General features: G+C 36.6%; 2 protein-coding genes across 4 annotated transcripts; both read left to right on the forward strand.

Moving 5' to 3' along the window:
- The first annotated feature begins 13,234 nt into the window (after positions 1-13,234).
- On the forward strand, positions 13,235-20,479 carry LOC142520919 (phytochrome-associated serine/threonine-protein phosphatase-like). Of its 2 annotated transcripts, XM_075624076.1 has the most exons (11): positions 13,235-13,500; positions 16,443-16,583; positions 16,938-17,084; positions 17,154-17,221; positions 17,814-17,871; positions 18,133-18,243; positions 18,633-18,683; positions 18,988-19,131; positions 19,290-19,385; positions 19,486-19,557; positions 20,091-20,479. In XM_075624076.1, the coding sequence occupies exons 3-11, from the start codon at positions 17,031-17,033 to the stop codon at positions 20,172-20,174; spliced, it is 738 nt and encodes a 245-aa protein (XP_075480191.1). In that variant the 5' UTR covers positions 13,235-13,500; positions 16,443-16,583; positions 16,938-17,030; the 3' UTR covers positions 20,175-20,479. The 2 variants fall into 2 exon arrangements, with proteins under 2 accessions (XP_075480191.1, XP_075480190.1); XM_075624075.1 differs by lacking the exon at positions 16,443-16,583.
- Positions 20,480-22,347: 1,868 nt separating this feature from the next.
- LOC142520539 (pentatricopeptide repeat-containing protein At3g29230-like) lies at positions 22,348-27,632 on the forward strand. 2 transcript variants are annotated; one of them, XM_075623558.1, is made up of 4 exons: positions 22,348-22,464; positions 23,298-23,449; positions 25,525-25,721; positions 25,836-27,632. In XM_075623558.1, the coding sequence occupies exons 2-4, from the start codon at positions 23,402-23,404 to the stop codon at positions 27,244-27,246; spliced, it is 1,656 nt and encodes a 551-aa protein (XP_075479673.1). In that variant the 5' UTR covers positions 22,348-22,464; positions 23,298-23,401; the 3' UTR covers positions 27,247-27,632. The 2 variants fall into 2 exon arrangements, with proteins under 2 accessions (XP_075479673.1, XP_075479672.1); XM_075623557.1 differs by having other exon boundaries at positions 25,525-27,632.

Below are 27,632 nucleotides of genomic sequence, written 5' to 3' on the forward strand. Positions count from 1 at the left end.
AGCAAGACCAGTTTTGAGGCTGATAATAAGATGATTCAAGAAGTTTATTTTAGTTTTGGCTTAGTAAGTTGTAAAAGCTTCCGCATATTATTTTTATCATTTTAAGAATCTACGTTGTAAAGACAATCTTTTGATTGATTATGAGTAATAAACTGGTTTTTGGTTTATATTGTACTACGAGGCTGGTTGTTTTCAATTGTGTGGTTGTAAAACAACGCCGGTGTCAACTAAACCCGGTCTCGGGGTGTGACAAATTAAGGTTGTGCTTGGATAGATGCATCTGATATTGTTTGGATGAACACCTTGATAATTGCGATGGATTTCAAATGCATTCAAGATTTGTGTCATTTGAAATCTATATCACAAATTCTTCTTCAAATCAAATTAATCGATCCAAGCGCAACCTCATTGAATTTGAAGTGTCTGAATTTATTTAGTTATTTTTAGGTGTTCAGAACTTATTTTCAACTGTTTTTAAAGACAATGATTTCACCTTTGAGGATGTTACCCCCAAAAAACTGATATGTTAGGATGGAACAAGAATGATATGCACCGGATAAAGGACTTGTCTTGTTGACTTAGCTGCTTGGAATCATGGTGGAGGGGGGATTTTTAATGGCATGGAAAAGGATTATATGAATATCACCGAGATTCAGCGTTATGGTTGCGTAATTGGCCTTCTAGGTCGTGGGAAGCATCTAAGCGAAAGCTTTTAGCCTTGAGCATGATATGGCACTTTAACCAATTGCTCTTCTCTTTTTAGGTGCTTGCCAAATGCATAATGATTCTTTCCTCTCCGGCATGATATTCAAGCGATTGGTAAATTTGAGCCACTGACTGGGGGGATTTTTTCTGTATCAAGCATTAATGGTAGATCAGGAGATCGGGGAAATGTCTCCAATACAAGATTGCAAATGTGAATTGTAGACAAGAAAAATTCATTAAGAAGAGCGCCTGTCCCGGATATCAAATGCACGCAGAGCAGAAAATCCTTGAATCTATTGCCTCGGCCTCCATTTCTTCCCTGTAAGAATAAGATGTTCTACTACTTCCTCAATCCTGTAAGATTCCTCACAAAACCAGAGAATATAGCGGAGAATCATCTGATTGACTTAGCCCGTACCTTAAATAGCGTTGTTTGCATTCCAGACGTTTTTATCTTGAAACATTGTCAGTCTCTAATATATATATACTCTTGATGTGGATCTGAAAGTCCATGCGCGCCCAGTGTCCATAGAGCATATTTGATCTGGTATGGATTTGCAGCTAGAAACACATACTATGTCAGAAGTTTACCATGCACACAACATATAATCATGACCTGAAAGTTGTGAATCTTCGTAGTAAGCTGCATGTATGGTAATAGCACATTCTAGCACCGACTAAACTAGCTATATGTCCTTTACAATACCTTCCTGGAAAATCTCTTCGTACACCCCCGCGAGGAGTCCGTCTTCAGTCACCAACTGAAGAATGTACTGCGTTAAAGCCTAGTAAACAGTTACAGACAGAATATTCCTTCTCTCTGCTTCTTGTACTAAAGTTTCATAACTGACACTGGTATACATACCATTCTTTGGGCGCTGGAATTTTCTTTTCCTCATTTTTCGCCGGGGATTTTACTTGTAAAAGAGAATGTTCTATACTAACGGATTCGAGTCCATGACCATGGGTTCCAATGCACGAGATGCCGAGTATTTCAGCAAAATAGGAGGATATTTTTTTCCCTTTAAACGAATTTCTATATTGTTGAATAATTTGCAGGAGCCCGTAGCTTTCGTGGGAGGGATGTTTGCGGGTCTCCTGAGGCTCGATTTAAACGAAGAGCCTTTGAAGGAATGGGTGAGCAGGATAGTTGAAGCCGTGGGACTGTGTGTGGAAGAAATTGAGAGGAGTGATGGTGTTGAAGCTGAATAAACGGTACCACAGCAGATAGAGATAGGATGATAGAAAGAGTCATAAATCAGTGTTTTGCCTACTGCAAATATTTAGTTATTGGATTATCTATTTGCTTATTGTTTGAATTTGTATACATTTTCAATACTTGGTAAGTAAACTGATAATTATTAGAATTTTGTCCTTTGGCACGCTTTACCTTGTGCCTTTAAATTTTCCATTTTTGATGATAATTTGCGATTAAGGGGGGTGTATTCATTCTATACTTTCAAAGATTTTTAATGACTTTTTTTAAATGATAGACTTTTGTGGAGTTGATAGATTTTTATTGACTTTTATGGAATCTCATAGAATTGTAAAACAAATTTCATAGACTCTTATAGACTTTTTTTCAAGATTTTTGTAAACTTTTTAATAGAATTATGTGAATTTTGTAGTTTATAATTGTGATTTATTTTTTATTAATTTTTTTAAAATAATTATTGGACATAGATAATCTCTTCAATTTTAAATTATTATTTTTATTTAAATGAATTTTACTTGCTTAAAAGTTAAATCAATTTAATTTGTGAAAAACGACAAATGAACTATCCAATTTATTGAAATCAAAATTTCAATTCTTTATGTCAATTCAACATATTAATGAATAATATTTTTATAAGTTCATGATAAAACTTTATTAAAAGAACACTCAAAATAATGAGTAGTCTTTTATAAAAAAAATCTAATCATTACTGACAATTTGATCAACATCGTTCTACATTCCATTGGCTATGATATCCCTCCATGCATTAGCATTTGCTCGTTGTTGTTTTTGAGTATTAAATAACTGATTAAAATCGTCACCTTCATAAACTTGTGCTGATGGAGACAATTGAGCTTCATTATCTAGTTCAATTTGAAATTCATCAAATTGACACTTCTTTCAAAGAAAATTGTGTAATATAGCACATGCCAATACAAGCCCCGTTAGGGGGTGAGAAAAAATACCAAATTTTCGGTATACCGAGATTATCATAACAAAAAAATATTGAATTGACCGAATTTTAAGTATACCGAAGATTTCGATACGGTACGGTAACAATACCGAATTTTTCGGTACGGTAACGATATCCAATTTGAAAATTTTGGTATATACCGAAATACCGGAAAAATATACAAAATTTTAAAATATATAATATTTTAAAACAATAAATTATAAATTTTTTTAAAATGTAAGGTTTTTTTGGTTCGGTATACCGAAAATTTTGGTATAGTATCGATATGAATTTGCTTATACAATAATTTAATATATAGATTAACTAAAATAAAGAAAATAATTAAAAATAAAATGTTATATAATAATTAATAAAAAATTTAAATTTTAATTATGTTTTTAAAAAGTACAAATAAAAGAAAAATAAATAGATGAGAAAAGAATGAAAGTTTGTATTGAATTTGGATATTTCTCAATTAAATGTACATCCAAATCTTTAGGTTGAATCAAAGACTTTTGTTGACATTTTATTGTTGTACCTTAGGCTATAATTCTTGTACTTAATAGAATTCCATAGAGTCATTAAAAGTCTATTGACATTTTGAATACCTATAGACTTTTGTAGAGTTTTTAAAAGTTAAGTTTGAATATCACATGACTTTTTAAATTCTACAAAAGTTTACATTGAATACCACTAAATTTTTATGGAGTATATAAAAGTCTATTTTGAATACATCTAGACTTTTAAACTCCATAAAAGTCTATAACCAATACTGTGGGGCTCTTAGCTCCTAATCGTTATTACAATGCAATCTGATTAGGGTTAACTAATTACAGCGGAAAACGAGTTTAACTTTTCTTTACAATGAGTCCAAATCATTTTATTTGAATACTAAAAATAGTATTTAGTCTCACACCATAAACATGCCCACACGTAATCAAAACCAATCACATACAAACATCTCATATCCTCGAGACATGCCCCTGTATATAGATACATATATATATATACTGGGAACAAGACATAAACATAAAACCTCAGCCCAAGCTGTGGCTCCCTCTAGAAGTACCATCTTCGGTCTCCTGATATCCTGGAGTACCTGCGCCATTGCCCACACACAAAGACAACAACAGCCCCCCTTGGGGGTGAGCAAAGCTCCGTATGGAACAATCAATCAAATATATACCACATATATCTGAACAATGATATATGGTATGTAATGCATGTATGTCGTGGAGGTATCGGGTCAAATGCCCATCCACTGAGCACATGTCAGAATCAATCGAATCGATATCAAATCAATGCTCGAGTTGGCACACCGGCCTCAATAAGGGATACTCGTATGATAGCGTCGACGAAGCGCCATCAAATCCCAAATCTCATATCCAATCATCGGGGCCACAAATGTCTATGTTTTAAAGGTCATATAATACCAAACATAGCAATTATGTTCACAAACCCCATAATCCAATCAATCATATCAGGGTATCCAAGGATCATAGCTCAACGTGCATGTCATGTATCGATGTATGCATCAAACGATGTGTGTTAACAAAACATTTATTTTATACATCGATATCTCAATCTCAATGTCATGTATGCCACATCAATCAACAAATAAGGCATATAGACATGTATTCTCATTCCAATCAATCAAATCAATCCGACATATATCATATAATACGGATACCTGTCGTATGTTACCCGGTCGCAACATACCTCAATTCTTCGTTTCCAACTGATGTAGCCTGAAGATATTGATATTACACTTTATCTACATCAATAACATACAAATTCCAATCAATAACATACTCCAAATCATTAATATGAGTTTCAAATATCATTTGAAACTTCAAAAATTCATATCAAATCCAAATCAAATCATAATTCAATTCCGACTTCGAATATGAGTTTATTGTCGGTTATTGTACCACATATAGGAATTTCAACTTCAAATACTTGCTATTCCAGCACTTTGATATTTAGAGCTGCTGGAACCAGAAGAATTTACCTCAGTCAGAAGCCCTCGACGCGAAGATCACAAATATATAAGTTGTTTCGCGTTTAGACAGCATTTCGAAGTCGATTTGGATGGAAGAAAATCAAAATTTCTCGTGCCTCTCGAACTTTCTGAAAGAAAAGTGAAGAAAGAAAGAAGAAAAGGCTTATTCTTATCTCCACAGTTTCGGCGCTCGGGCGGTAGAATTCTCGCGCCCGAGCGCGAGACATTCTGTCCCCGAGCTATTTTTGTACCGCGCTCGGGCGGTCACATATTACCGCTCGGGCGCGGCATGTTCTGTCCAAGAACACCCTCATATGCTATACTGGCGCTCGGGCGGTAATCTTCTACCGCTTGGGCGCCAGATGTTCTGTACAAAATATCGATTTTGTACTTATTGGCGTCCGGCTTCTCCACTCGAGCTCTTACAACGTCAAATTCGTATTAAATACTTATTTTCTCAATTCCATTGTCAAGATATACATCAAATACATAATCACATGACAATTTCATAAATTATCGATAATCACATAAGATTTACGATAATACGATACACGGTCCTTACATTTCTCCCCCACTTAAAAGATTTCGCCCACGAAATCTCAAACATCTCTATATACATAACATTGGCAAACATATATATGTTACCAGTTATAGTACATATCAAAACTAAAATCAGTAAACGGATCAGAATACATTGAATACAATGGAGCATGTGGAATAGAATCAAATAAGTGCGGATATGATTCTCGCATCTTGCTCTCCAATTCTCACGTCGACTCTTCCACCCCATGTCGTGTCCATTGTACTCAAACCAACGAAATCAATTTATTTCGCAATATCTTCTCCTTTCGATCCATAATGCGAACAGGTTGTTCAACATAGGAAATAGAAGGATCCAGTTCAACCTCATCAGGTGTAAGTACATGTGATGGATCCGGTTCATATTTTCTCAACATAGAAACATGAAACACATCATGAATAGCAGATAGAGCTGGTGGCAATGCCAATCGATAAGCAAGATCGCCAACTCGATCCAGAATCTCGTATGGACCAACATATCGAGGAGATAATTTCCCTCGCATGCCAAATCGAACAGTGCCTCTAAAGGGAGATATTTTCAAAAACACTCTGTCATCTTTCTGGAATTCCAAGGGTCGTCTTCGTTTGTTCGCATAACTTGTTTGACGATCCTGAGCAGCTTTCATCTGCTGCCGAATTAACTGAACCTTATCGTTCATTTCCTATATCATTTCAGGTCCAGTCAATTGTCTCTTACCAATTTCATCCCAGAATAACGGTGATCTACATCGTCTCCCATATAGAGCTTCAAACGGTGCCATACCGATACTCGTCTGAAAGCTATTATTATAAGAAAATTCTACCAATGGTAAGGCATCTTTCCATCCCATTTTGAAATCCATCACAACAGCACACAACATATCCTCCAATGTTTGAATCGTACGCTCGGTCTGGCCATCAGTTTGAGGATGATAGGCAGTACTCATAGCCAAACGCGTACCCATCGCTTCTTGGAAACTACCCCAGAATTTAGAAGCAAATCTGGATCACGATCAGATACAATTGAGACTGGCACACCATGCAGCCTCACAACATTCTCAATGTATAAACGGGCCATTCTCTTATAAGGATAAGTCCGTTCATACGGAATGAAATGCGCAGATTTCGAAAGCCGATCAATAATGACCCAAAAAGCATCACAGCCCTTGGGCGAACGAGGTAAATGAGTCACAAAATCCATAGCAATATGTTCCCAATTCCATTTCGGGATTTCAAGACTATGGAGCAATCCTCCCGGTTTCATTCTCTCGGCTTTCACTTGCTGACAGACAAGACATTTAGAAATAAACTCAGCAATGTCCTTCTTCATACGTTTCCACCAGAATTGAGGCCTCAATGTCAAATACATCTTTCGGCATCCAGGGTGAATACTGTATTTACTACAATGTGCTTCTCGAAGAAGGGCATATTTCAAATCAGAATCATTAAGGACTACCAGCCGACCATTAAGTCGTAAAGAACCATCAGAAGAAATCTGAAATCCAGACTGATGTTCAGCAGATACAAGTTCTTTCGACTTTTGGATCTGAGCATCGCTTCGTTGGGCCTTTCGTATTTTCGATATCAAGTTCGGCTCAATTTGCAATGCTGAGACAGTGACAGAATTCCAATTCGAGTGAAAAGTCCAGCCAGAAGTACATATATCCTCGTGTAGTTTGGTGAACCAAACAGATGCTAGAACAGAATCATAAACTTTTCGACTAAGGGCATCCGCAGTAATATTCACCAATCCAGGGTGATATTGAATCTCACAATCAAAATCCTTCAGGAGATCCATCCACCTGCGTTGCCTCATATTCAAATCAGATTGAGAAAAGAGATATTTCAGGCTTTTATGATCTGAATAGATAACAAACTTTTCTCCGTACAAATAATGGCACCAAATCTTCAATGCAAACACAATGGCGGCCAGTTCAAGATCATGAACATGATAACGAGTTTCATGAGATTTCAATTGACGAGACGCATAAGCAACCACTTTGCCATGTTGCATCAGAACACAGCCCAAACCTTTACCAGACGCATCTATACATACCACAAATCCTCCGGTACCTGAGGGAATAGTAAGTACAGGTTCTGTGGTCAATCTCGTCTTCAATTCAAGAAAACTAGCTTCACATTCATCTGACCAAATGAATCGTTGATTCTTCTGCGTCAGTTGAGTAATAGGTTTAGATATTTTCGAAAATCCTTCAATAAAACGACGATAATATCCAGCCAAAGCCATGAAGCTACGAATCTCAGGAACATCCGTAGGTCTCGGCCAATTCAATACAGCTTCGACCTTCGTAGGATCAACAGATATGCCATGTCTCGAAATGACGTGGCCTAAAAATACCACTTTGTCCATCCAAAATTCACATTTGGACAATTTAGCATATAAATGACTAGTACGAAGAGTTTGAAGTACCAGTCTCAGATGTTCAGTATGCTCCTTTTTCGATTTCGAATATACAAGAATATCATCAATAAACACGATAACGAATCGGTCAAGATAATCTCGGAAGACACGATTCATTAAATCCATAAAGACAGCATGAGCATTCGTGAGACCAAAAGGCATAACCAAGAATTCATAGTGGCCATACCTCGTACGAAAAGCAGTTTTGGGCACATCTTCGTCTCGAACTCGTACTTGATGATACCCAGAACGAAGATCAATCTTCGAGTATACAGAAGTACCCTGAAGCTGATCAAATAAGTCATCAATACGAGGAAGTGGGTACTTGTTTTTCACAGTAGCCTGATTCAATTGCCTATAATCGATACACATTCGCATAGTACCATCTTTCTTCCGAGCAAATAAAATTGGAGCTCCCCAAGGCGATACACTCGGCCGAATATATCCCTTATCGAGAAGATCCTGCAATTGTTATTTCAATTCTTTCAATTCCAGAGGTGCCATGCGATAAGGAGCTTTAGAAATAGGCGCAGTCCCCGGCACAAGATCAATACTAAACTCAACTTCTCGATGAGGAGGAAACTCAGGAATCTCATCGGGAAATACATCTGGAAACTCATTCGCAACAGAAATCTCAGATAAAGAAGATTCCTTCTTAGAGATATCAATAGCGTAGATAAGATAACCCTCATCTCCGCTAGTCAAAAGTCGAGACATTTCCAAGGAAGATACCAATGGAATTTTGGCTTGGGAACCCTTGTCATAAAAATTCCACTTGGGTCCATCAATCGGTCGAAATCGAACCACTCCATGACAACAATCAACAGTAGCTCGATTTGCCATCAAGATATCAATGCCAACAATACAATCAAAGTCATGCATTGGGAGGACAATCAAATTCAAAAATACCACATTATCCTCATATATCAATACACAATTGTGCACAACTTTCTCAGACAAAATAATCTTCCCTGCTGGCGTGGCTATCGACAAAGTATCATACAATGGGGTACACTCAATATCATGAGATGCAACAAATGCATGAGATATGAATGAATGAGATGCTCCTGTATCAAATAAAACACGTGCAGGATAATCGCAAAGCGTGCAAATACCTGCAATCACTCCACCAGGAGCTTCTCTCGCCTGATCCTCAGTCATGGCATACACTCTCACTTGAGGAGGACTTGGGCACTCTGACCACCCGGTCCTCGATATCGTGGGACACTCGACTGCTGAAAGGATGGAGCAAGAACAGTAGGTCTCATCATACTGGGGCCACCTTTAAATCCTGGCTGGGGTTGGGAAGAAGTCATACCCCTGTTCGGACATACACGAGAGAAATGGCCTTCCTGCCCTGATAACAAGTACCAAACATACCTCGACACTGCTCGATAGTATGTTTAACCCCACAATGGCTACAGTAAGGAGCAATCACATGACTCCCTCTCTGTGATCCACTCGAACTCGAAGAAGACGAAAAAACAGAACCAGTCTTCGTAAACTTCTTACCCCTCAGCCGCAAAGTAGGCTGCTGAGCTGACACCGGAGGTGGAAGAGTATACTGTGGACCTTCTCTCCTAAGTCCAGCCTCGGCTGCCTTAGCTCGTTCAAATGCCTCTGCGTAGCTGGTAGGCAATCCAGAAACCACATAAGTATATAAAACAGAATGTAATCCATTTACAAACCTGTTATATTTTGCCTTCGCATTCCCAGCTACGTGAGGTGCATACCTCAACAGAGTAGAAAATTTTGAAGCATACTCTGCAACAGTCATCGTTCCCTGCTGCAGATTATTAAATTTATTCTCCTGGACAATATAATAAGAAGGAGGAGAGTACTGCTCCAAAAACTGGGCCTTGAAGACATCCCAAGTGACTTCAATCCCTTCCTCTTTCAATCCAATCTCAGCGGCTTCCCACCAAGATTTAGCTCGGTCTTTCAATTGATAGAGAGCAAGTTTCAGTCTCCGAGCGTTGGAATACTCAACAATATTAAACAAGTGCTCGATATCCTTTAACCAAGCCTCAGCTCTTTCAGCACTCTCAGTGCCAAAGAACCTCGGTGGTTTTAGATCCTGGAATCCAGCCATCACTACATCCATGGACAATCCTTCAAATTGCCCAACTATTCTCTCAGTACTGCTACTCGCAGTTTCATTTGTGGGATCCATCTACAAATCAAAAGATGAATATCACAAATCAATATCAATTTCATAATCTCATCATCTCATATCATCAATCTCATCAAATACTTACTCGAATCAAATCAAGTAGGAGCAAGTAATACAAATAAATCAAACACAAGCGCACAATTCATTTGTGCCTATTCAAGTGTACACAAAACTCAATCGAGCATTCCCAGCTATGCTCTGATACCACTCTGTGTGGGGCCCTTAGCTCCTAATTGTTATTACAATGCAATCTGATTAGGGTTAACTAATTACAGCGGAAAACGAGTTTAAATTTTCTTTACAATGAGCCCAAATCATTTTATTTGAATACTAAAAATAGTATTTAGTCTCACATCATAAACATGCCCACACGTAATCAAAACCAATCACATACAAACATCTCATATCCTCGAGACATGCCTCGGTATATAGATACATATACATATATACTGGGAACAAGACATAAACATAAAACCTCAGCCCAAGCTGTGGCTCCCTCTAGAAGTACCATCTCCGGTCTCCTGATATCCTGGAGTACCTGCGCCATTGCCCACACACAAAGACAACAACAGCCCCCCCTTGGGGGTGAGCAAAGCTCCGTATGGAACAACCAATCAAATATATACCACAGATATCTAAACAATGATATATGGTATGCAATGCATGTATGTCGTGGAGGTATCGGGTCAAATGCCCATCCACTGAGCACATGTCAGAATCAATCGAATCGCTATCAAATCAATGCTCGAGCTGGCACACCGGCCTCAATAAGGGATACTCGTATGATAGCGTCGACGAAGCGTCATCAAATCCCAAATCTCATATCCAATCATCGGGGCCACAAATGTCTATGTTTTAAGGGTCATATAATACCAAACATAGCAATTATGTTCACAAACCCCAGAATCCAATCAAATCATATCAGGGTATCCAAGGATCATAGCTCAACGTGCATGTCATGTATCGATGTATGCATCAAACGATGTGTGTTAACAAAACATTTATTTTATACATCGATATCTCAATCTCAATGTCATGTATGCCACATCAATCAACAAATAAGGCATATAGACATGTATTCTCATTCCAATCAATCAAATCAATCCGACATATATCATATAATACGGATACCTGTCGTATGTTACCCGGTCGCAACATACCTCAATTCTTCGTTTCCAACTGATGTAGCCTGAAGATATTGATATTACACTTTATCTACATCAATAACATACAAATTCCAATCAATAACATACTCCAAATCATTAATATGAGTTTCAAATATCATTTGAAACTTCAAAAATTCATATCAAATCCAAATCAAATCATAATTCAATTCCGACTTCGAATATGAGTTTATTGTCGGTTATTGTACCACATATAGGAATTTCAACTTCAAATACATGCTATTCCAGCACTTTGATATTTAGAGCTGCTGGAACCAGAAGAATTTACCTCAGTCAGAAGCCCTCGACGCGAAGATCACAAATATATAAGTTGTTTCGCGTTTAGACAGCGTTTCGAAGTCGATTTGGACGGAAGAAAATCAAAATTTCTCGTGCCTCTCGAACTTTCTGAAAGAAAAGTGAAGAAAGAAAGAAGAAAAGGCTTATTCTTATCTCCACAGTTTCGGCGCTCGGGCGGTAGAATTCTCGCGCCCGAGCGCGAGACATTCTGTCCCCGAGCTATTTTTGTACCGCGCTCGGGCGGTCACATATTACCGCTCGGGCGCGGCATGTTCTGTCCAAGAACACCCTCATATGCTATACTGGCGCTCGGGCGGTAATCTTCTACCGCTCGGGCGCCAGATGTTCTTTACAAAATATCGATTTTGTACTTATTGGCGTCCGGGTTCTCCACTCGAGCTCTTACAACGTCAAATTCGTATTAAATACTTATTTTCTCAATTCCATTGTCAAGATATACATCAAATACATAATCACATGACAATTTCATAAATTATCGATAATCACATAAGATTTACGATAATACGATACACGGTCCTTACAAATACACCCCCCTAAATAACTTGAAACAAATCAAGGGAATATTGAGCAATCCAATCAACTTATGTTATGTGGCGGAACGGGTTGACTCGATGAATCTAACCTATTTTGATAGCTCTACTACTCGTTTTTAATTTATATATATATATATATATATATATATATATATATATATATATATATATATATATATATAATGTAGAGCTATATATATATATAAAGAAATCCCACAAAACATTATTTATTTAGCAAAAATACTTTTATAAGACAAAACAATTTCTAACCAAATATATATATTTTTAAAATTTATAATAATATTTAGATCATGTCTCATTTTGTTATTTAAATTGAGTAAGTATGTGAGTCGGTAGCACTATATCCGTGAGACAGGTTGACTCAATCTATAACTTTTTGTAATCATAAAATGAAGTAAACTCCTTTTTTAAAAGAAGAATTTCAAAATGCTCTTTCTTTGTTTCCTCTCAAAGTTGATGTTATTTTGTCTCTCATTGTGTTAATTCACTCAGATCCAGAAGTCGATGTATTGCCGTGAGACTGCATAATTTGAAGTAGTTCATGTTCGTTGTCATACATCTTCAAAGTTGCAAACCAAAAAAGAAAGTATCCAAAGAATATCAAAATTCATCTTAAGATTGTTGGTCCATGAGAACTCGCGACTCTTGGTAAAAAAATGCCTCCGGGAGCCGCTTAACGAGCGCCTAGGCGCCTCTCTCCCTGTCCTGGAATTTCCAAGGCACGAAGGAGGTGCCTCCGCTACTTGGAAGTTTTGGTTTTCCTTTCAATGTTTTTGTTTCGAGTTTTCTATCCGTCTTTGCTTAATTTTCATTCATTAAGCTTAAAATATCCAACAATAACCAGCAGTAAAATGTAATATTTTTAAATTTTGATATAAAAAATAATAATATTTTAGTGGTCGAAAATCTATATCATTGATTTAATAGTAGTTTTTGTGATTTAATTTAGATAAGATTTAAATAAATTTTCTTACATTTACAATTAGATAAAATTGATATAGTTTTATGCTATTACAAAATTTCTGTGTTTTTACGAGTGTATTTTTTAAAATAAAAATAGTGAAATTTGACGTATCATTTAATATATGGTAATACTAAATTTCAGTTATTTCCTTAAGAAAGTTAAATTAAATAACTGAAAAATAAATAAATAGATTGTGTGATTGGGCTGGCAAACAGCCCCTAACTTGTTCAAGTCCTGCGCTCGCCCCGCCCTCCGACGATCGCCTCCCTTACCTCCCGGCCGGCACCCGCTGTTACCTCGATTACCGCTAGATTGATTCGATACATACATTCACATTGTGTATTTATATCCTTGCTGTTGTTAATTGACTGCAATTTAAAGAGAAGGGTATGGAATTGGACCAGTGGATAACAAAGGTGAAAGATGGTCAGAACTTGTCTGAGGATGAGCTTCAACTTCTCTGCGAATACGTACGTTTTAAAGTTTCTCCTTTTTAGTTTTTGTTGTGTGTAGTGGTTAAGCGTTTTTTTCCTCCAATTTATTAACCTTCCAGCTTTGAAGAAATTCTTCCTGAATGGAAGGGAAGAATTGGGAGCTGGTTTTTCATTTTCGAATAGCTTCGTATTTAGGTTTTCGTGGTTAGGTTGTGCCTTTTGTTGTATGGCCTTATCGTTGGAAGTAGTTAAACAGTGTAGGTCTGAATATTGTAATTCGGTAATGGGTTTTCGTGAATTTTATTGGAGAAGGTCGTTTGAGATGTCCACCATGCTTCTCTCAAGCTCCAGATTCGTGGTGATTCATAAGTTGCTCAAAATGCCTCAAATCTCCTACTGTGTTGTATTGAACTCATAGTTGTTTCTGGCCTCAATCTCCTACTGTGTTGTATTGGGCTCATAGTTGTCAAAAGCGTGAGGCACAAAAAAGCGCTCTGGTGTGTTGGGGCTTAAAGCGCGAAGCGAAGCGCTCACAATAAACATAATATTATCAAAAAAATAAAAATAAAATAATAATAATAAGTCTTTGAAAATATGATGGATGAAATATCAAATGTCATAATATTTGTCATATTCATCTTCCAAATCTACGTCATCAGCCTCATCGCTTGATTTGTATCCATCGTTGTCATCTTTTTCAGTTTCATCATCAATGTTTATGTCTTCTTCATCCACTAGACTAGCTCGAGCAGAAGATTGCTTTCTTTTTGCTAAGGTAGATGGTGATGCGCCTTTTGAAGTAGGGGCATTTCGAGATCGAAACACAAACCCCAGCCGCTTGTGCTACATCACTCCAACGCAACTTATCATCTTCATAGACAAATCGTTATCATCATTGTCTTTATCAATGTCATTCAAGTTTCCCAACAACCATGTATTACTATCATCTATTTCTGAAAAAGAAATAGTATCAATCTTATCTCTCATGATATATCTCCGTTTCAACGCTCTATTGTATTTGATATATACCAAATAATTCAATCATTGTTTAGACAACTTATTTATTTTTTTCTTTTTTTAGAATCTATCTGCCAAAAAATTAGATAGTAAGAAGTTACGTCAATACTTCATAATATAAAATTTAATATTTATAAAAAAACTATAACTCACATGTTCAAATACACTCCAATTACGTTGACAGCCTGAAGAAGAGCATGTGAGGTACAAAATCTTCATTGCAAATATTTTTAATTCAGGTCTTGATGCAGTATAAGAAGACCACCAATCAGCTTGAAAGTTGAAACACAAAAAAATATAATATTAAATTTCTTATCATCCAATGTTTGTAACTATTTATAAGTAATGCTTGAGAAATAAATTGATATTGCACTAAATATCATTTACCAGGTGATTTTGAAGCTCTTTGTATGTTAGTCATGTGTAAACCAAAAATCCCTTTTGTTTTTTGTATTTCTCCAATTGATTTGTGATCTTATATATTAAATCTTCGCCTCACACCAATTTAGCTATGCATTTATACATACCCTTCAACATTTCTTCATCATTTTCTATGTCGCGATTTGAGTAAAAAAACTCAGGATTTTAAAAATATTCCAACCGCATGCAAAAGATGATGGAGTTGAATGTTCCATCTTTTCTCGATGATTTAAAAAATACCACCATATTTCTCTTCATTATTAGTAAATGGCAGCGATAGCTTCATTGACTCTGTCCATTGCCTCATAGATGTAACTCACAGAGGACCTTTTTTCACCATCTACTAGGCACAATACTTTCAGCAATGGGCCACCAACTTTTAAATCAAAAACTGCAGTTTCCAAAAAGAAGACATCAATATTACTTCTGCTACATGTTTTCTTGTGCCTGTTTAGAATATTGACTTTTTGCCCACTTCTCTGATTTGGAATTCAATTTACAAATTAAATATTACCTGCTATAACATTGCGATTTGCATTATCTGTTACAACATGAACCACATTCTGTTCTCCAATTTGATTCACAAATTTAGAAAGTAGCTCATACATCTTATTGGCTGTGTGAGAATAACTCGAAGCATTTAGCCATTCAACAAATATGCTTCCTTTAGGACCATTTACCATAAAATTTATAAGAGCTCTACTTTTTTTATCCATCCACCAATTTGCCATGATTGTGAAACCATATCTAGCATGATCTTCTTCGTGGTATTTGAGAAGCAAGTTCGTTTTTGTCAACTCCTCCTTCAAATACTTAACTGTTACATATGATGATGATTTCATTTCCACTCTCCAAAAGTCACAATAGCATCACTACCGGGCTGCAAAAAATCATATTTAACGGCATTGGAAAGAATTCCGGTATCATACATCCACGTAACAAATTTTTTAGCTACATCTTCTCTCAATTTATTCTTATTTTCATCATATTGGCCTTTATTTTTTGCACGCCTTTGTCTGACAATTTTTTCTCTGTCTTTCACAAAATAAAGGTCAATAGGCCCTGTTTGTTTACACTTTTTACTTTGCACCGTAGGAGAGACACTTGAACCGGATATTTGTCGTTTCCCTTCAGTTTAGTTTGAACATCATTTTCTTCCAAAACAACAATATCATCTAAATGAGGAATACATCCATTTGATTCTTCAAAGATCTTTTTTTTGCATAAACTCTTTAATTTCTTCTTTAACATGCTCTCTGGACATTTCGGGCAAGTTTTCACATTTCTATTACCCTCAACTAAATGTAGCTTGTGCCGATATATCCAAACATTTGTTATTTTACCACAAAAAAGACTTACAATATTTGGATTTTTAGGATCCGGAAGTGTTGCATAATTCCGAGCAATATCAAATGGAATTGTTTTGTTTGACATGGTTAAATAACTGAAAAATAAATAACAATCACCTATTATTAAAAAAACAATACAATTAATTTTTTTTACAAAAATTCCTAAAATTAGGGTTTACCAATTTTGGGCAGCAAAAGAGAAGAGGACGGCGGAATAGCGGCGGCAGCAAGGCAAAGACGAGGCGGCAACAAGGCAGAGACGCTGAGGCGAGGCGGCAACAAGGCAGTGAGAGTGGTGAGATTTGAGAAGCAAGACACCGATGGTTTAAATAGGTTGGGCTTAATTTTGTTTTTAAAAATTGTTAGGGCCTTAGGCATACTTAAAATTGCACTTTGAAAGTGCGATTTTAAGTTAAAGTGCGATTTTAAGTCTGAAAAAACTTAAAAAAAGAGAGGTTGTGCGGCTTCTATAAAGAGCACAGGCGATCGTCTTTCGCCCCCAAGCGAAGCGCACTGAAGCGTGCACTTTGTAGACCTCCTGCGCTTCCGAGTTCTCAGAAGTGCAGGCCTTGTGCCTCGAGTCGCTTTGCGCTTAAGCGACCGAGGCGACCGCTTTCGACAACTTTGGACTTGGGCTGAGTGCTTATACAAGTTTTCTTAAACTTAAGCTGCTCTTGCCTTTTTCAGGTGAAGGAGATATTGATCGAGGAGTCAAATGTTCAACCAGTCAATAGTCCAGTTACCGTTTGTGGGGATATCCATGGACAATTTCATGATTTAATGAAACTTTTCCAAACTGGAGGTCATGTACCAGAAACAAATTACATATTTATGGTAAGCCATTGGAGTTTTTTAGCAATATGTCAATTTTTTCCCACTTTGCTTACTGCATTTTTTTGGCAGGGAGATTTTGTTGATCGTGGTTATAATAGTCTTGAAGTTTTCACAATTCTTTTGCTTCTCAAAGCAAGGTGCGTAAAATGCTGGGCAATTTAACTGTCAAGATCATACATGCATTTGTTAATCTGCTTGCTAGTTTATTCACAACCTTTTTTTAAAGATTGCTGTTTTTCCGAAATCATCAAGCATTTGGCTCACTTGATTGATTTAATATAGAACTTTTCACGAACATATGTCAACAGCATTATGTTATTTGAAATCTCTGGATCTTCAAAGTTGACTTGCTGGTTGATATTGGTTACTGCTCTTTCTGTTCTAGAAATAAAATACGCGTAGTTTTTCAAATGTATAACTCAAACTGGAATTCTTCTTATTCCTTTTATTGAAACCAACTTCCTAAAGTTGTTGTCGCGACCTTAATCCTTATTTAACAAAACACTATTAGGGATATCTTGAAACCTCTGTATTCAACGTGCCTTTGTAGTTAATAGAATTCTGCAGCCTTTCTGTTTCGTCTATTGACTTGTTGGATTACCAACCACGTTGGACTCTATTTTTGAGCTAGTTAATAGCCAGAAGCCTTGAAGTAAATTTAGATGGTTTTGAGCTCATATTTTTCCTCCAGTTTGATGGTTATTTTCATCCTTTTTCCTTAGCTACCAGATACCCAGCTAACATAACTCTTCTACGTGGAAATCATGAGAGCAGGCAACTAACACAGGTAATTGATGTCGTAAATTTGGCCATCATCTGTAATGATTACTAAGTTCAATGATTTAAGTTTATAAAAGAACTGTATATGCTGGTGATGAAATCCTCATTCATATTTACATCTAGAAGTTTTCTTTAGATAGAAATCGCGAGACCACAATTTGACATTTACTGATTGCATCAACTAACAACAGCCTTTACTCAAGATAATTATTCATCATGACAGGAAACTGCTGTGTGCTTTCTGGTTTTCACATGATTGTTTTTGCAGGTTTATGGATTCTATGATGAATGTCCAAGGAAATATGGGAATGCTAACGCTTGGCGATACTGCACAGATGTTTTTGACTATCTCACTCTGTCAGCAATTATAGATGGCACAGTATGCATCTACCCCCTCCCAGTCGACCCCTTACAACCTCAATCCACACTGCCTTACAACACCCCCAACACACAACCCCCCCCCCCCCAAAAAAAAAAAAGGAATAAATAAATTAAAAAAAAATAAAATAATAATAGTAATAGTAACACCACCAAGAGAAATATTATATTATTTGAAAGTTGCAAAAAATTAAACCATTGAATTGCTATTTTCTTCCGATATTGGTACCATGTTAACCTAGTTTTTAGGGTTTTCAAAATCGATTGAAATGGAATGTAAAGGTTTATTATACTCAGAAGATCCACTTATAATAGCATTATTGTTATTCTCATGCACCCTATGTTTGCTGGTGGTAGTAAGTAGTAAGTATCACCTTTTTGGAATTCCAGGTACTTTGCGTGCATGGTGGCTTATCCCCAGATATTAGAACTGTTGATCAGGTTAGATCAACATCAGTTTGAAGAATATTATTTTTGTGCATATGCATCAAAATCTCAAATTGACAGAATGATAAGCTCAGATATAAGATGAGATTGTGACGATATGCTCTCCGAGGAGAATAAGGAGTTGAGCATGTCATGACTATACAATATTTTTTTGCTTTTGTTAATCAAAATCTGATCCTGTCATAACTAACATTCACTTATATTGAAATGATACTGCTGATCTGATATGCATTGTAGTGTAAATTATCGGTCTTAGTAAGTTTTGCTATGTTCTTTTTTGTTTGGTTTTGATTGGCAGATTCGTGTCATTGAGCGGAACTGTGAGATCCCTCATGAAGGGCCCTTCTGTGACTTAATGTGGAGTGATCCTGAAGATATTGAGACGTGGGCAGTCAGTCCTCGAGGAGCAGGCTGGCTTTTTGGATCAAGGGTTACATCTGAGGTGAGGCAATGAAATGTCCGACAAAATGGCCAAAATAGCTGCACATGACCATTAGCTTGTTATGGACTTTTGATGGCATAACACTCAATGACCTTTGGATTGCTTAGCACATTTCAATATATGAGAAGTCAGGTTAACATAGTTATTGTTTTCTGCAGTTCAATCATATTAACAAACTTGATTTAGTTTGTCGGGCCCACCAACTTGTCCAAGAAGGTTTAAAGTATATGTTTCAAGATAAAGGACTTGTGACTGTGAGTTGCTAACTCTGTATCATGGTGACGTTGTATCCCATGCTCAAATATAGAATTTCGTGTTTGTTTTATATTTTATTTGCGTCTGTGTATCATGCAGGTGTGGTCTGCCCCTAACTATTGTTACCGTTGCGGAAATGTTGCTTCAATATTGAGCTTCAATGAAAACATGGTATTAGGCTCATATCCTCGTGGTGTTCTCTTTATCTGTGTATGTCTGTTTGTGTCTCGGTAAAGTGAATTTATCTGAGTTTTTGAATAATTTAGCTTATGTTTTACTGTCTTTGTGTCTCGGTAAAGTGAATTTGTCTACTAGTTTTTGAATAATTTATCTTATATTTTACTGCCTGAAATTAGATCCTATTTATGATTGTTAAATGACCTAGGGAATAATTTAGCTTATATTTTACTGCCTGAAATTAGATCCTATTTATGATTGTTAAATGACCTGGGGAAATCATGTTTTAGGCTGTATAGGGAAAAAAACTTTCAGCAAATATTTAGAAGGATGCCTTGTGCGTCAAAACGTTGTTAGGCTATAAGTTATTCACTTTTGAAGCAAAGGTCTCCTTTGCAACGAGGCATTGTTAGGCATGGAAATGGATAATATTTGAAACCTAACAGCATGCAAAACTGGAAACCATTGTTTCAAGTATTATTCATGTGAACTTAATCATTCTCGGTTTCTACACTCCCCTTGATTAGGAAAGAAAAGTGAAGTTTTTTACTGAGACTGAGGAGAACAACCACATGCGAGGACCAAGAACCGGAGTCCCGTATTTTCTTTAGGCGAAGAAATCCTTCGCTTTCGAGCCCTGGACTGCAATATTGGTGTGTTGCAGTCCGACACACTTGTCTGCTGCTTAAAATAGGAACTAAAGAAGTGCATTCACTTGAAAGGAACAAATTTCCGTCTACGCAAAGTCGGCACCAGAATTACCCAGCTTCCTTTCTTTTATATCGTTTGTTCTTTGATGTGTATCCCGGATAGCTTCGTGTGCAGTTTTAGACCAGATTATATGTTTGTTCTTCATTTATAATTTTATTGGATACAATTAAACAACTTTTCTGATTCTCGATTAAAAGATATTTGCACTGATTATTGACAGAAAGCTGGTATTTGATATGCTCGTTTGCCTAAAACTCAACGATGTCAACTAAGTACAAGGGTTGCGCTCGTTGCGAGATATAATCCAACACCTTAAGGCATGAGCTGACGATAAACATGCACCACTTGTGTCCGTGTTTCCAAAGGCATCGAATATAACCATTGTTTGTGTGGGATCCTGTTAATTCTTTTGAGTTTCATTCTTGCGAACGTACTCCCCCAACATGATACTTAATGTGTTAGGTAAAACACTGCACGGGCCGATACGCACAGCGCCTAGTATCCATTGTTTACTGCTAGGATTAATGGGGTATCTCTAATCTCATTTGTTCCCCTAGTTTTCGTCTCTTATTGTCAGTGTCGACCCAACATAGTGTTTTCATCGTCGGAGAAACAATATTTGGTAATTTTAATAGATATTCAAATTTATATTTATCATTTTTCTATTATATTTAATAATTAGGGTGTAAAAAAAATAAATTGATCACTCAAATACTTCTCGCATTCTCTTCCCACTATCCCGAGTCCTAATTACCACTATCTCAACATTTTAATATAAAAGAAAAAATTATAAATAAATTCAAATTTACAAAAAAATTTTACACAATGGTGTTCGGTACATTAATATCAAATTATAACTCTCTCTTTATAGGATGGATGAGAAAATTTTGGAATGAAAAGAAATTAATGATGATACATTTTATAGATTAATTTCCTTGGTTCCATTTTTTTGGTCTCTTCTTTCATCATAAAAGACCCCTCTGTCATATTTTGCCAACTACAACTAAGTGACATTTTGAGGATTTTTTTTCCTGTTTACATAGATTCGAAAGCCTTGTCACAAGCAGGATTCGATTCAGCACCTCTAAAAGCAAAAGAAACCAGATGACAGTTCGAAGTCACCGTCAGCTCACTCGTAAAAAGGATCGTTCCATAGTTTTTCTTAACTAACTGGCGTTACTTCATAATATCAACGTACTTTTTCTTACTGTCTCATATAGGGATGACAATGGGCCGGGGCCGGGGCGGGGGCGGGGGCGGGTTTGCCATTTCCATCCCCATCCCCATCCCCGAATTCCATCCCCATCCCCATATCTGCCCCAATCCCCGCTTTTTCGGGTTCGGGGAATCCCCAAACCTGAAATTTCGGGGATCAGCTTCCCATCCTCGCCCTCATCCCCGTTTCAAAAATATTAATATGGCAAAACGATGACGAATTCGAGGATTTTCTCAAACCAAAAACTTATTATTATCTATTATTATTAGAGATAATATTAATATCAATATCAATATTAATAATAATAAGATTATTAATATTTAAAAAATAATAATATTATTATATTATTAATATTAATAATATTATTATTTTATTACTGATATCATTTTCGGAGCGGGTTCGGGGAATCCCATATCTGCCCCGAATTACATCGGAGATTTTTTTAAATCTTCGAACCTGAACCTGAACCCAAACCCGAAAAAATCGAGTATCCCCATCCCCATTTTGGGCTTTCCCCGCGGGGCTCCAAACCCGTGGGGAAAGTTGTCATCCCTAGTCTCATAGGCAATGGTACTCGATCAATTTTACTCTGGTCGTTTCACTTTTTTTCTTAAAAAAGAGATGTTTACGATGTTTTGACAAAGTGACAATGAGGCAAATTAATCGATTTTAAATAAGTTAAATGTTTCATTTTGAATATAAATTGATATATTATAATATTTCAAAATTTTATTGATTAATTTGAGTTAGATTTGGCTAATCCCCATAAATGTTATATATGTATATGTACGTTTTACTCGTGCTAAAACAAATAAGAAAATCTCTCTAAAAAAAGCAAACAAGAAATTAGGATAAGAGGCGCTTCAATGAAAATTGATAACGGACCCAATCGCCATCTTCAGGCAAATTCGGAGTCGGCCCTCGATTTTCCCCTCCATCGTCACCTCCACGCATCGCTATCTACCCATAATCAGGTAATTCTTTAAATCCTAATCCCATTTTCACTTCTTTTATTTTGTTTGTTGGACCACTGGTTAATAGAGTGGATTTCACCAACTTTATTTGCCTGCTTTTCATGTTTGTATGTTATGGCCCAGCATTTTCTTGCTGCAAATTGTAACCTTTTTGGCTTTTACTATCTTGAAGTAGATTTTTATAAAGTTCCAAATATTACTTGTAAGTTATACCATTTAATGTAGTATTTGGTTTCTTGATCGTGGCATACTAGAATAATAGAACAGTTTATACTGTTTTGATTAGAAATGGGAAGCTGCTCTTGTTTTGTGTATTTTGATGATGTTATGTTGAAGGCATTGCGACTGAATGGGCTACCTAGATTTCGTTACTTTCAGAATTGCTATCTCGGGGATAAATTCGGCGTGTGAGGCTGTTCTTTCTTGTTAGAAATTTTGTTGATGGACTCATGATTAGCTTAGCTGTGCTGTCCCAAGAACAGGCTCCATGTTAGCTTAAGATCACTGAGCGACTCCGCATTAAACTACCTGTCATTGTAGTACGGTTATATTATTATGGAAAAACAATTCATTAAAATAAAAAACAATTGGAAGCTGACTGATAGTATATGATGTTACTAGCAGATTAGGGAAGGGAATGGCTTTGCTTATGGAGCTATCAGCATGCTCTGCCCCATTAAGTCAAATTCACCTTCCCCTTCCCCTTTTTGCAGCATGATTATCTCTAATCCACCTTATCTACTCTTTTGTAATTAATCTACTTCATTTTATTTTGTTATGATCTTTGTTGTTGTTGTCAAAATGCTACTACGTCAATGTTCAATCTGTGGCAGTCAATTCCCAGGCTTTTGTACCTGGAAAACATTTAATATTCACCTCCAATCAGCGGCATCTGGGAAGGAGTGATCCCTTAGCTAAGTGCCGTGAGTTTTGTGTTATGGCGTGTTTCTTCAATCCCAATACCATTCAACCACCCATATTCAAGGTAAAAGCTATTCTTATCTTCTGTATCATTGTTGCGTATTTTCTGCTCGCAAGCGCACGGTTGTCAAGTTTTAATATAAGAGAGTAAAGTATCATTCCCACGAGAAGTGTATATATAAAAGTATATCAGTGCTTGTAATTAAAATAGTCGCGACTTTATTTAAAAGAATCAATAAGAGGTATAGTTTACTGAAAACGAATTAATATGAAATGAATATTAATCGAGTCACCGAATTAATCAACGAGAGAAAGTATCTAGAGGAATGATTTCATTTAATTTCCACGATAACTGTTCCCAGTTGAATTTATATTCAATAAGCCCAGTCATTTAATAACCAAGAACACTTAATTATTTTATTCCCTCTTTCCCAACTGACGAATAAAGTGTATCATTCAAACTTCGATTCAAACATTCCTAATAAAAGTCTAAGTTCAAATGATATATGCAAACGATGATCTTACCTAAGTCCCGCTAAAGTTATACGTCTTCCGAACAGTATAAACATTTAACGATGTGTCTTTAGTGATCTATAATTCTAATCCTTCTCCCGAGTTGTAGAATTAATTTGATCACAATCAATTTATGGCCAGTAAACTGAAGTCAATAAGAACTAGAGAACAAAATTAAATAAATAGGAATTCAATCATATAAGCAACTGAGTCAAAATTATCGTGTCAACGAAGCTACATCATCCTCTAGATTTGAAAAGTTAGCGCATAACGAAATCTAAACAAAAACAAAGCATTTTTGAAGATTTAGACATCTCAACGCCAGAAATTAAAGCGGAAGATTAGATAACAAATCAGAAGTGGCGTCTCTGTCCCCAGATTCGTCGTTCTTCGTCGTTAAGATCAATCACGACGTTCCAATTCCTTCTCCAATGTATCTTCTTGTCTCTCAAGTCTTTTTTCTCCCAAAACGACTGCCCCTCTCTAAAACCCTATTCTTCTTTTATCATTCTCCCGAGCCCGTAAATTAAAGCCCAATTGTCTTTCCGCGCAGGCGGCGCTGCTTGAGTAGTGCCTAGGCGCCCGTAAAATCCACATGTAGCGCTTCTTTTTCTCCTGCGCAATCTCGGTGATCTCTCTACCTAATGAACGGGGAGTCTGCTTTAAAATCATCTACTAGTTCATCAACAGTTCAACATCAAAAATACCTATAGTCGCTATCAATCATCCAATAGTTGTTCATCTCCTGCACGACATGAAAATAACAAATACCACGCATAATTCCATCCAAACTAACATAATTCAAATAGATTCTCATATAAAATAAGTGCACTTATCAATCATGTTTTGTGGTCACTTGTAATTTGGTATCTGTTATATGATTTTCATTTTTTTTCTCCCATTTCTTTTCTTTAGTGCATCTGAATTTCTTTTCTTTAATACGTCTTGACAGGAATATCAAGTATTTATTTGGTTTCTTTTCAGCAGACTGAACCTTTGCGACTTTTGTAGATTTTGATTTGTTGTAAAAGAGTTTCAGGCTTGTTAGAAACTTAGATCGCTCTGTCTTGCTCCAGATCCATTGAATTGAATTGAAATTTGAAGTGTATATATGAGTTTATTTATAGTAATTAGGTGGTCAGATTTTTTTTCCAACTATGTTTCACAGATCTTTTTTAGCCCTATTCTTATGCCAATAGTTTCACCTTCGAGTAGGTTAACCAAAAAAATCTAGTCACTGAGCAGTTTTAACTTATATTTAAACCTCTCCTCGACGCTAGTTTGGTTGCATTGTGGGGGGCTAAGTTTTGCAAAAGCACTTTGATATTGTTAAAAACACTTGTAAATAGAAACTAACATGATGTTACCTCTCTTTTAAAATATCAGAGATAATATATCAGTTGTATTTTTCAGTTACATAGGAAGGTAAAGTGCAATGCATCATATGTAGCATATAAAAAAGAACATAATTTAACTTTAGATATGTAATTTGAAAATTATTTTGGGTGTTGGTCATTGAATAGAGTAATGGATTTGCGTGTTCAGAAACACAGTCCCTTGCTAAGTTTTTGTTGGTCTATTTCCATTTTTGGCACACGTTTGCTCACTGAACACTAACAAATGCAGATGCCTGCCACAGTTCGAGCTCCGGTATTTTTCTCCAAACGAAGGTTTTTTGAGCAAAAAATCGCAGACCTCGACAAATGCACAAACATCAACGAACTAAAACAACTCCATGCTCTCATTTACAAATATAATCTTCATACAGATCCCTTTGTGGCTCTGAAACTCGTCTCAGCTTTATCACTTTGCTGCCAAACGGGGTTGGCCATCAATGTGTTTGATCAAGTTCCTTGCCCAGATGCTCGTTTATGTAATACTTTAATCAAAGCTCATTTACGAAATTCTGATTCATTGAAAGCTTTTGATGTTTTCAGTGAAATGCTGAGATCTGGAATTTCTCCAGACAACTGGACTTATCTTTTTCTTCTAAAGGCATGTTCACGGTTTGAATGCGTGAGAATGATTCATGCCCATGTGGAAAAACTCAATCTTTATTTGGATTTATTTGTATGTAATTCATTGATTGATGCGTACTTGAAGTGTGGGATAGTGGGTATTAGAGCGGCCAGGAATGTGTTTGATGCGATGGATGAGAAGGATGTTGTTACCTATAATTCGATGATTAACGGGCTTGTGAGGACAGGTAAGTTGAGTGAAGCTAAGCATATGTTTGACGAAATGCCACAGAGAGATAAGGTGAGTTGGAACACGATATTGGATGGTTATGTGAAGGCTGGAAAGATGAGCGAGGCATTTGCACTGTTTGAGAGGATGCCATTGAGGGATGTAATCTCATGGTCTATTATTACATCAGGCTATGCAAAAATGGGTGATATCGAAATGGCTAGGGTATTGTTTGATAAAATGCCAGTGAAAAATTTGGTTCCTTGGACAATAATCATATCTGGATATGCTGAAATGGGGCTTTTGAAGGATGCAATAGAGTTGTATGATAAAATGGAGGAGGGAGGGTTCAATTTGGATGATGGAACTTTTGTTAGTATTTTATCTGCTAGTGCTGAATCTGGTTCAGTAGGTTTAGGGAAGAGGGTTCATCAGTCTATAATAAAGAGTAGACGTAAGTGTAGTATCCTGGTGAGTAATGCCTTGATCGACATGTATGGAAAGTGTGGCAGCTTGCACATGGCATGGGGTGTTTTTAATGCGATGGAAAGAAAAGATGTAGTAACCTGGAACGCCATGATCCATGGACTGGCAATGCATGGATATGAACGGAAGGCTCTTCAGCTTTTCGCTAGGATGAAACAAGAGGGGTGTACACCAGATAAAGTGACATTTGTCGGTGTCTTATCTGCTTGTAGTCACGCCAGTATGGTTAAGGTGGGGATTTGTTATTTTTATGGTATGGAAAAAGATTATGGGATTGTTCCTGAGATTCAGCATTATGGTTGCCTAATTGATCTTTTAGGTCGTGGTGGGTGTCTAAGTGAAGCTTTTCGGCTTGTGCATGACATGCCATTTGAACCAAATGTTGTTATTTGGGGTTCTCTGTTAGGTGCTTGTCGAATGCACAATGATGCATTCCTTGCTGAGAAGGTACTCAATCAATTAATAAAACTCGAGCCAGTTAATGCTGGAAATTTGTCGCTGTTGTCAAATATATATGCTGCGTCTGGAGATTGGGGAAATGTCTCAAACACAAGAATGCAGATGCGAAAGGCAGACGACAAAAATCCATCTGGAGTTAGTTCGATAGAGTTGGATGATGGATCTCATGAATTCGCTATTATGGACGTGACTCATGATGAATCAAACAGTATATAGCAGTTGGTCAATGGGATGAGCCAGCATATTAAAAAGATTGATTATGCAACTGATGCTTGTGTCTAAAAACTTTGTTATGTCCCAGATATCTAACGCTTGTAGAGCAGAAATCTGCAGATTTACTTGTTTCTACATCTCGTCATTTTTCTTGCAAAACCAGAGAATATAGGACAAGATCATCTGACTAAGTCAATATCTTAAAAGTCTTGAATTGCTGATCTTTTTCATCTAGAAACTTTGGCGGTCCCTGATGTATATATACTCTTGATGTGGATCTGAAAGTCCTCGCACACAGCATATTCAGTGCTTATTTGATCAGGTATGAATTTGCAGATATGAAACATCCATATCGTGTTATTTTTTGTACAGATGGAATGAAGTTTTGC

The sequence above is a fragment of the Primulina tabacum genome, chromosome 12, assembly GCF_025594145.1.
Source record: "Primulina tabacum isolate GXHZ01 chromosome 12, ASM2559414v2, whole genome shotgun sequence".
Lineage (NCBI taxonomy): Eukaryota > Viridiplantae > Streptophyta > Magnoliopsida > Lamiales > Gesneriaceae > Primulina > Primulina tabacum.